Source organism: Electrona antarctica (genome assembly GCF_951216825.1).
Source record: "Electrona antarctica genome assembly, chromosome: 3".
In the NCBI taxonomy this organism is placed as follows: Eukaryota; Metazoa; Chordata; class Actinopteri; order Myctophiformes; family Myctophidae; genus Electrona; species Electrona antarctica.
The window spans coordinates 60,795-72,635 of record NC_136808.1 but is presented as its reverse complement, the minus strand read 5'-3'; the positions used below and the strand labels follow the sequence as shown (position 1 = coordinate 72,635).

The 11,841-nt window shown below is 39.4% G+C and overlaps 1 protein-coding gene across 1 annotated transcript; it reads right to left on the bottom strand.

Moving 5' to 3' along the window:
* Positions 1 to 638: 638 nt before the first annotated feature.
* On the bottom strand, positions 639 to 10,648 carry aph1b (APH1B gamma secretase subunit). The gene is made up of 6 exons (XM_079496902.1): positions 10,239 to 10,648; positions 7,482 to 7,652; positions 6,104 to 6,177; positions 3,665 to 3,787; positions 3,325 to 3,452; positions 639 to 2,624 (listed from the first exon to the last, which is right to left on the bottom strand). The coding sequence occupies exons 1-6, from the start codon at positions 10,349 to 10,351 to the stop codon at positions 2,457 to 2,459; spliced, it is 777 nt and encodes a 258-aa protein (XP_079353028.1). The 5' UTR covers positions 10,352 to 10,648; the 3' UTR covers positions 639 to 2,456.
* Positions 10,649 to 11,841: the final 1,193 nt, after the last annotated feature.

Below are 11,841 nucleotides of genomic sequence, written 5' to 3'. Positions count from 1 at the left end.
CCCTCACACAAGACATCATATAGTGAAAAATGGACACAAGTTTATTGATTTGAGCTCACTCTTTGTGTGCACTAACAGAGGAACTTATGCTACATGCCTGCCTGTCACTTTTGGAACAATTCAAAGCTCCTGTTGTAAAGGGATTTGGTGTTGTGTGTTGTATATTTCAATGTATTGTACCTTTTTAAAGTTTTGTTTTTATTCATGGCTGTTCGATTATTGTTTGGACCCAATATTTTATACATGTGTCAATTAAGTAACTAACTAGGCACCTTGTTGAACCAAAGTTTAACGATTTGGCTCAGAAGAGTGTAAAAGGGAGCAACAAATCAGATTAATATGGTGCTTCTCAGAATAATGCTGAAACAATTCCCCAGGTAGAAATTCCCCAATTTTGATACTCCAAAAACAAAGCGCAAATGTTTTTTGCAACACTATGTCCAACTACAAATACTCAAATACATGGACCAAAATCGCCAGTTATTCACAAGAATACCCCATTTACCCCAAGCACTACTTGACTTTATTATCTTGCATTCTCCCCACAGGTTTGACTAAAAGTTGCTGTACTTGTGGAATCGTTTTAACCCCGGCCAACAGTAAAATTGTGGTTGTTATACTTGGACAAGTCCCAGATATGAAATGTGCACAACTTTATTATAAAGCAGGGTGTGTTGCTGGAAAAAAAAATAGGAACATGCTAGCTCAGTTAACCATAAAGGGTAACAAGTTTATAAAACAATTGGCATTTTAACCAATTGTGTAGAGAAAAGGCCAGATACCAAGAAACAAGCACTCCACAGGATGCTCGTCTGACCTTTGACCAACACATGCTGTAGTAGTGAAAAGGCAGTTCAGTGACCTTAAAATCAAACAAAATGAAAACACCATTAACATCTGGAGTCACCACTCTCACCAAAATAGGGTCCTAGACCTCACTTCATATTATGGCTCCTAAAGTGGTTTCAGTTGGAAACGTGAAGTGCCATGTCAGCATTTGATGTAAAATAACAGTTGTTTCTTTGTAAAGAACCAATTTATATAAAATATTCCATATGGAACCATTAGGTTCTTGTATGGGTTCTCTATAAAGAACCATATAAAATGGGACTCGTATACAACCCTTTGCCATGATGTAACCTTCATTTTTTGGTAAGAGCGATGCATCAGAGAATTGGCCACGCTTAAAAGGCATCACAATTTCATATTACTACGCTTATCTACCAAGTACCAAGAAAACATAATCCAGATAGATATTGACATTTAAATGTATCACTTTGCTATACAAAGACTTTAATCCGCGGATCAAACCTGTGCATTTACCCATGTTAACGAAATGTTTAGTGTTGTAAAGCACTATGTAATAATTTGATGAAAATGTTGCAAATATCTTAAATAACTTCAAAAGCCTTTTAAACACATGGTATATTTTGAGTAAGAACAAGCACAGTATTATGTACTTGCAATATAAACCTATAAATACACAGGTTAATTCTCTGGAATAAGGACATTGTACAGTAAAGATTTAACAAGTCTAAATATAATTAACCAAATTTACCTAATGCACCATATTCATATTTAAATTGTTAAGTATTTCTGTGCATGTACAGCTACAGAGAAAATGCAAGTAAACCTTCCGCTAATATCCTCCATTTGTATTCCGAGTCAAAGGTATATTTGATCATTTAAGGTCTGACATGAGACTGAACATAATGTCATGTTTACAACCAATAAAGAAAGTGTTCATTAAATACCTGAAATACATTCAGGTCAAATCTAAACATCTCATTGAAGAACAGACACAATATTTTTGCTTTGATAAGCGACAAACATGACTAAAACAAAATCCCATTGGGATGCACTGAAAAGAGCTAAGTAGAGCTAGATTTAAAAAAAGAAAAAAAAGAAAGGTTCTGATGCAGAATTTGGACACAGGACAGTCACACTGTAGTTACATTGGCACCGATAAAATAAGCCTTGTGTTCTTCATCACCACTTGCATGTCATTGGAGGGGATGAAATTAAATGTTACATGATTTGCCTAATTTAATTTGTATCCCCCACCTCAAACAAAATAACAAAAATCTAATTATGGTCTCAAAATTACTGAGTGGGTTAAGAAGAGCTATTAACTTAACAATTACATTTTGTGATACCTACAGTACAGTATGTGTTTTGTGATGCCTACAGTTAAGGCATATGTTCACTTGTATTCCCTGCATAATTTTCATTTTTTCTTTACTAAATGGAAAGTTGTTACTTAACCTTTACCCGTTTAAGAAATGGTATCAGCATCAAATATCGCCTCGATTCATTTTGTTTCTTAGTATGACAACAATGAGCAGATTAGCAGAAAAATCACAAACTTCCATCTTGCCAATGACCAAAGTGTATGCATGTGATTTCTTTTCTGTTTTTTTTGGAATAAAGTCCCCGGTCAGATCCAGCACAATGCGTTATCTGGGCCGGTGGTTAGCGAGCAGAAAGTCTTTGTCTTTGCAGGTGAGACAGAGTTTGAGGTTGCGCAGGGAGCCGCCAGCGCAGTAGAAGGCCCACACGCCCATCAGGAACATGATGACGTATGTGGGCACCAGGCTTCCCACATACTCAGGGTTCTGGAATGTCTGAAAGAGTTGGTGAGGAGGTACATAAGCCTTTATTGATCCAAAACTCATAGTAGAAAGTTCCTTTATTATTGACTATATGCACAATATGATCTCATTTTTATCATTTCTGTATTTTTGAGGGGTCCTATGACCAGCTTTGTGGGTCTGTGCGAACACAAACATTGGCTGATGATTGGCTGATCACCCCATAGCGATGATTTGATTGGCTGAGCAAAGTACATATTGAAGATAAAAGTGAGGGCAGAAAAGTGAAGACGCCAAAAGTGATTGGTCGGAATGACATTTGTGATGAATCGATTGGCTGAGCACAGAACGGAATGTGATGTATGATGATGAGAGCGCCCCTCACTTCACACGAGTGCGATTCTTTTTAAATTAATCTCAAATTTATTTGCATTGTTCTTATTTTTAATTCATACTATTCTGCTTATAATCATACTAGTTTCCATCCATTTGCATCTTTGCAAGATTAACAGGATATACTACTTAGTTTGCATCTTACAAGTATGACTGGTGCCACACCTTTGTACATTTCAATACTCAATACACAATGTGTTGACTTGTAAATGTAAAATCAAGTAACTCATATATGCACACCACACTCACCAAAATAATCAACACACTAAAACAGCCCACTTTTCTGTACATATTGTGACCTAATTCTTCTTATTGCTAGATGATCTACTTTTATACTTACCAGGCATGACACAAGGAGGTGGCTGATGACGACTGCAACCAGGGCCCACCAGCGCTGTTTTTCACATGCGTCAAAGAACACCACACCCCAGAACATGTGCAACAGGATGATGGCCATGGTCATGAAGGCTGGTGAGGACAGCTCACAGGTTAGACACAGGACCCTACCAACCATTGGGTTATATAGAATGTACTGACCTCTGGTGTCCATTCAATATATTTTAAAAAGGATTCGTAAAGTGCTCTGATATTATCAGTTATTCTGTCATTTGCTCTGAATTTTCCGAACAGACCACTGCAAGGCGGAATGGTACGCTTACTACGCTAAGACCTTTTTGTACCTGAGGACAGGAAATAGTGCTGGGAGTCTCCATGGATCCCCACAGTGCCAGGCCCCACAGAGTCAGCCAGGATGTTGACCACAGAAAACGCTCCGCTCATGAAGCCAAACCCCAGGCCAGAGACTAGAAAAACAACGCCAGTATTTGGTCATGTACAGTGAAAGAGAAATCAAGTTACAGAGACAAAAATGTGTCCAAACAAATAAATTCCCTCAGGACTAAGCCTCAAAAGTCACGCACCCTGTCAAATCGGTTTATAATGTTATTACATCTATATTGGTTTTCTTATTCATGCACATTCATTTCTTTACCTTATTTAACCCATTTAGGCCCGATGTCGAAATAAAAAAAAACGTTCGCTCTGAAAGAATATATATTCAAAGATTTGTGCCGCATTTTTACGATTTTTCAAAAATAACAGACCTACAAGCTCGTAGCGTGCCACTCGGTGGCGTGCTATGAGTTTGTAGATCTGCTATTTTTCAATAGCTAAAGTATAACATAATGCTTAGTTAAAACACCAAAAGGGGTTCCCGTCCAGAATGGGTTTTTAAATGCATTCTTGATTGTGTCGTGCTGTGCGTCTGTGTTGCAGTGCGATCCGAGTGAGACACATACAAAGTGTACATTTTGAAAGAAGGCAGAGAGCGATTTATCTTTGCCCACTGACCGTGTGTTTTCCGTGCTGGGCAGGTTGTGTTGTTGTTGTTCTGTGTTGTTGTTTCTCTGTGAATATTGTGTGTCCGCTGTACAGTTTTCTGTAAAACCTATGTTTCTCTATCAGTGGTTCTCATACTAATTAATGTCAAGGACCCCTAGAATTATATGAATTTGGCCTCCGACCCCCATCTCAAAATATGGTGTTCCAGGGACCCCCCCAGAAGCAAAGATTTGAGTTAAAAACTCTCGCTCTGAAAGAATATAGATTCAATATATTCAAATTTGCGCCACATTTTCATGATTTTTCAAAAATAGCAGATCTTGTAGATCCTAGATGCTATTTTTCAATAGCTAAAGTATAATATAACACAATGCTTAAAACACCAAAAGGGGTTCCCACCCAGAATGGGTTAAGGTTTTAGGAAAGCTCCGCTGTGTATTGTAATCGGGCCATCGCATCACAGAAAGGAAATGAAAAAAAAAAAAAAAGAAGAAAAATCACAAAATTGGGTTGAAAACGCAGAGGTAAAGTCAAGGACGATACGTATCACGGCCACAAAGCACAGGCGTAAACGGCACTTCCACATACGTGGAGGTCTATGACTTGGTCAACTGAACTGCAGCGCTCACAACTTAACTGGATGGATGCCGGGCCCGAGAAACCGAGATTGATTTACCTTTGCAATGGATGCCATGCCCGGCATCCCGAGATTTGTTTTATTCCCCATGATCCGGCGTAAAAATATATATAATTAGGATGAAATTAGCATTTTATGCTAACGGACCGTAACGTTTACCTAAAAACAGCCAAAATACTCACGTGCACGTGCAGTCTTTATGTGCATTATGGATCGTAATGTGCAAAAAATGCATTATTCGGCGCTTGATTCGACCTTAGATTGACTTAGTTATGATAATAAATCGCTAGTATAGAAAGGCCTAGCACCACTATGGTGACCTGGCTGACTTTCATGTCAGGTTCAAACTGATGTTAACGTCCACTAGGTTTTGGGACTAGTATTTCAAGGCTGGCACTGGGCAAGGACCCCATCGTGTGGCCATCTTTGGTACGGCACTGAACCAGTTAACTTCTCAATTGTAGTAAAAAGATAAACAATAGTATACTGACTAGTATTTCCATGCCAACTAGCAGGAGCAGCAAAATACAATAGACTTGTCAACTAGCTGCACACACATCCCCACTTGAAAATGTACTTGCCACATCAGGCAAGTGAGAGGCAATGAGAGGCTTTGTAAATTGTTCACAGAATCTCCTATTTCTAATTTATTACAAGACAAATAACTATTTATTTGTATAACTGTATTTATTAAATGTGCTCACAGCACATTTCTTTGTATCCAAACCACTCATGTATGAGTCATCAAGTTAGCAATGGAATTCATTGTTAACGGTAAAGTAGATCACAAGATCCAGTCTCCAAACTCATGTGACCAAGATGAAGTTATTGGCCAAGTTGAAATAATTTCCATGCATCAACTCACAGTAAAGCGTAACTTTACATTTTGAAAAATCATCAATCACCAATCAAGAAGATTTGACGCTTTAACATTAAATACAGGACGGATACTACAAGAAGATTATTATTAATATTATTTAAATGCCTACTGTATGTGTCAGCAGATTAAACATTGGAGATATTTCACTTATATCATCATATAATTCAGAGAACGACTGGAGCTGCAATAGACCAGTGGTCTTACAACAGTATATCAGCAGCTGTGCACGTATGAGGTTAAGGAGTATGAGTGGAGTTGTACCGTAGGCCAATTGTCGTATGGAGATGGGCATAGTCTCCTCTTGACTGAGAACCAGAAGACCTTCATTTGCTTTCCTGGAGGAATAACAAAATAAGAAACTCAGAAGAATGTGCATTTCCAAAATACACTCTCATACATACACTCAAAATACACTCGCTCAGCAACTGAGTCAAACTGTGACCCGGCCTATAGACAAGAGCATGAACATGGCACGAATGAACAATGGCAGGGTTAAAGGTTACATTCCTAAAAGAATATACAGTCTTCGAAATCCTAAACGTTTTCTGAAAAACCTGCTTCTATGTCAGTGTTACTCAACCTTTTTCTTGTCAAGGAGCCCCAGAATTATCTGTATTTGGCCGCGGACCCCCATCTGAAAATATGTAGTTCCAGGGACCCCCCCCCCCCCCCCCCCCCCGGCCCAGAAGCAAAGATTTTAGTTAAAATCGTTCACTCTGAAAGAATATATATTCAAAGATTTGCGCCACATTTTCACGATTTTTCAAAAATAGCAGACCTACAAGTTCATAGCACGGCACTCGGTGCTTGTAGATCTGCTATTTTTCAACAGCTAAAGCATAACATAATGCTTAAAACACCAAAGGGGGGGTTCCCGCCCCAAAATGGTTTAAATAAATCCTGAGTGTTCATAAACTTTGATGGGTTTTTATAGGGCGGATTCACACTATGGTCCTGGGTGAGCACTCGACACCACTTGGCAGATGTTGTAGTTAGTGTGAATGCTGCGTACTGTTCCACGAAGCGGATCAACCCAACCTTTCCCGGGGACCGCATGGAGGCAGTCTCGGGACCGATTGAAGTGTACTCGGATACGGCTCAATGCAATGTGAAAGCATTGAATACATTTGAATGAAGTGTACTCGGGTGGGGAAGAATCAAGGCCAATGTGATTCATGGCCATTGCGGACCAGGCAATTGTATTTGGGAACAGTTTGAATCAAACAGACAGTGTGAATCTGCCCTTGTATCATTTGCACCTTCTCAGTTACAAAAGTAGACAAACCCACTGTTAAAGTTACAAATGGATGATGAACATAGGGATGGGATGATGATGACAATTATTTACATGTCACGTTTATTGTGGCAAAAATAATCTCAATCAACAACATTACCGCGATAAACAAAATATGCTTAAAATGCCACTTTTGTTAACCACTTGAACCCTTGAAGCGTCAAATAACATTCTGGGTTACATCTACAAGCTCACACGTCCCACAATAGCAAACATTCATAATATTCATAATCAACCATAATTTAACCAGGACGTCAGTCACGTCACCCTGCCAAAGTGTTTAAAGTGTTGACGCAAAATGTGTAACATAATTTAGACTATCAGTGCACTTGGATTTAGACTTACTTGAGGAGCTTGTAGTAACCGAATCTGAACGTCTCTTGGAGAACCACAGAGAGCACCACGCCGAATATGAGCAGGCCTTTCTGCTGGGTGGCACTTTCTTTGTTACTGATCTGAACTGTGATGAACCATACTAGAGAGGACAGCAGCAGGGACACCAGCCAGAAAAATGCTCTGGAAGGAAGACAACAAAAGATAAACACAAGTACACAAATCCTGGCTTAGGCTAGTTAGTACACACATTATTTGGCTTGGAAAGGCTAGATTCAAATTCTGCTGCTTTGTCAGGTTTTGAATCTTTCATGCTTTGTTCTGGATTTCTAAATGGTTTTTGTTGTGCCTGCGCCACATTATTTACAACTACAAGTAATAAATGACACATTATGTTTTGCACAAAGAGAAAGAGGGGTAGATGTGCTTCCATGCTGGGAGAGGCCAGGAGTGGACAAAGCAATCACATCATGGGCACCCCCAATTATGTGTGTGCTCCCTTGATGATCTTTTTCATCTTCATACAGTACAGTGACCACATTTCCTCAAAGGAGATAGCCTTTTGAGCAAGTTTATTTTCCCTTTGAAAAAGCAGTAAGTGTGATTTGTTTTCCTCAAAAATAAAGGCAATATGCAATTAATAACATCAGTAATGATCTCAATTGCATGAAAATCAGTAAATCACAGTAGATCATATATGAAATGATTACTATATTTACCCAGGGTATCTGGGCTAAGCTCAAGAACTTGTTTCCAGCCAGGCCCTGCTCATAGAACACATTTCATCGTAGTGGTTCAATGCCTTGTTCAAGGGCACTTCAGCGGTGGTAATTTTAACGTGTCGGACCGCTGATTCGAACTGGCGACCTTCCGGTATCAAGACCGCTCCGCTATCCGTTCGGCCACTGCTGCTATATAGAGTCTGGAGTCTCTGGACATATAGCCCCCATGAGCTGAGTAACGGAAGCTGCCATTTCCGTTCACGAAAATATATTTTAAAATATCTATAGAGCTTATTTTTGTATTTCCTTTTCTGCTAAGCAACAAGCTATATATGCTTAGATGTTTTCTATTTATATTAGGATAAATGTGCGCGACTGTAAAGACGAAAAGGAAGTGGCGAGGAGGCTCCACTTCCGCTTTATAGTTTACTCATGACAGCTCTTCCGTTGGCCCAGACTGTATGAAGCATTTGGAAACTGCGGAGGCAACAGTCTGGTAACACGAGACTACGTTATTGGCGGTTTAAGCTTAAGGCCCGCCCTACTGCATCCGATAGTTAACACATACAGACGAGTACGCATCGTTTCCGTATCCGCTCTAGAGTCTAGATCTAGATCGGATCAGCAGCCTTGCAAAGAAACTCGACCCCAACCCAGTCCATACCATTATAAATGAACACTCCATCCCACAGTACTTTTGAAAAAAAAAGTAAATGTAATATTATTATTATTTAAAATGTGAAAGTAACTAGTTACTTTACTAGTTACTGGGGAAAAGAATACTATTACTCAAAAGTAATAGAAAAGTTCAGTTCTTAAGTTACTGAACAGTGCGTGTTGGTGTATGGTTTACACTAGTGTGCACCTTTCAATGTAAATGAAACACCCGGGATTCGAGCCGTGTGGAAAGCCAACATCTTAACCGCTAGATTAAAGGGAATCAATCTTGAAGATACAGAAGGTCACAAAATGTAACTGTGTGATAGGGTTCCACACAGGAAGATATTTTCTGCAAAGAGCCCAACCAAGCGGAGCCCCTCTTGGAACACTGTTTTGTATCACGGGGTGATGCTGGTCATCCGTTAGCTCTGGTCCATAGCCAATCATAGAAGCATTGGATATGGACCAGAGCTAGTCATCCGTGAGGGCTATAGGTGGACAACTGGACATAGTGGACATCAAATGTTTCAATAAACCAGATTTATTTTCAAAAGATTCAGATGTATGTAAAAGAAAACTAAACCTACATGCTTTCTATCAAGCAATTTAAGCATACAGCCTAGTGTACTGTAAAATGTATACACACACACACACACACACACACACACACACACACACACACACACACACACACACACACACACACTTCCGAATGGGACTAAGCCCAACCATAATCACGATTTATTTAAAATTCCATCATCTATTTTTTTTTTATTATTATTGAATACTTGTAGAGTGGTACGATTTTACAACACATAGCACTTGAAGTGCTTGTTTGTTTCCACAATCATGTTGGTGTTGCTTAATTTGTAAACAATTAAAATTGGGACACCCTCTGCATCTCTAATGAAATTGTCATCGTTTATTGAATTAAATCCTTCCCCACTTGCAAATGGAAATCACTAGCTAGCTAGTCGTAATTTGTAGCGAACCGACTGGGCTACGTTACGCCGACGTTGGTGACCTACCCAATACTGTCACTGTTTGAAGTGAAGTCACTGTTATAAGTCTTTACTGTGCAAATTAGAAAATGCTGTTACGTTGAAAAGGGTTGGTAGATTATGTGGGTTTTATTTAAATATAGTAAACTGCTGTTAGGAGAGAGTTTTCTGATTGACACGTTCTAGGCTACCCTGTATTATGTCAATTTCTATAGCAAAACAGCGATCTCTGGAGTCACTGACTTCTATACATCACCAGAATCAGTGTAACTACTACGGTTCGCTAGCTAAAAGGCTATCGTGCGATAGCCCATCAACGAAGAACTAAAAGAACATTCCATTGGATAGTCAGTCCTTCGCCACATAACAGCCACCAAGCCACTTACCCTGCTATTAAAAAGATGACTCTCAGTGGGTCTCGGGCGATAGTAAACAGGAACAACGCAATGGCGGGGCCAAATGCAATGAAGGTACAACCGAAAAACACAGAAGCTGTCATTTTGTTGTTGGGAGCCTTTTGGTCTGCAGCGCTACCTAATGCGCTTTGTCTCTTTGTTGCGAAAATAACCAAACAAACAGGTTCCCTAATATAAGAAGCGTAAGATAATTACGTGTTGTTGCCAATTTAGTGTAGTAGATATCTCATTGTTCTTCATAAATAATACAAATTCCGTTTTTCTCCCCCCCTGTGTGTGAAACGCTTCCTTCCTGCTCCTTGCTCAGCCTCACATTGTTTGGGAGAGACCACGTGACCTGAATAGATTGGGTGTGTTCATTATTTCATACCGGGTGGTGTAACCCTGTCACATGCCCCCATGCCCCTTGGGTCAGCGCTCTGATATAGAATAATAATAATAATAATAATAATAATAATAATAATAATAATAATAATATGCAGTAGGCCTATATAGGGCAGTGGTTCCCAAACTTTTTCATGCCAAGGACCCCCAAATTGACACTATAATTATCCCGCGGACCCCCATTTGAAGAGATATGCCAGGGAACCCCATAAGAGAAGATTTGTAGGCCTACGGCTCTAGCAGTGATTATCAACCCGTTTAATTTCCGGACCCCCAGTTTGACATGCATAGATATTAGCTATACTCTATGATATTAGTCTACAGAGTAGTACAGATCGAGTAGACCCCCGTTTAATGGCATTTCTATCTCTGGGACCCCAATTTATATCGTACAATCAATGCTAATTTAACTCTGAGAGTGTACAAATGGAACCAAAATACCAAATACACCCATAAGGGTCCATTTGGCTCCAAACTATCATTTCGCTGGGGACCCTCAAGGACCCCTGGGGGTCTCCGGACCCCACTTTGGGAACCACTGATATAGGGCATAGCCGTGGGCATGGTTTTTTGGCACCACTGAAAAATCTGCCATTCATTTTTCCCATAGAGATTTATATTTATATAGCCTAAATTATTTTATGCCTAGAATCTGCCCTTGTCCTTGACCATAAAACGTTTGATATTGTGGTGGGGGAAAGAAACAAAGGATATTTAGTATATCATATCATTAAATATTCTTTGCTCCGATGAGATGTGACTTCACCCTACCCCTCTACCTTTGGTTTCTAGTTTTTAACCTTTTAATTAGTTTATTTTTGTTATGAAATTACAGATTTGTTTTATCTTGAAAAGCGCTAAATTGTATTATTATTATTATTTGTTGCCCTTTTACATCAAAGTGCCCCTTTCCCCCAAAAAAACATGGCAGGCTGTAAAAAAAAAAAAGGCCACGGATGATTATATATATTTTTTAATGTTTACATTGTAATGAGAGCATATTGCTTTTATTTTACTGTCGAGTGACTGTGCCAAGTTATTGTGGAACATCTTGCTCCATTAGCATAATGGAGACATCCAATGTAGGCCCACTACATTTCTTGTGTGAAATAGCACGAGGGACGGACCCCACAAAAAGACCACGCCCTTTCAAGAAAGGAACATAGAAAAGGTCAACAGGCATAGGACA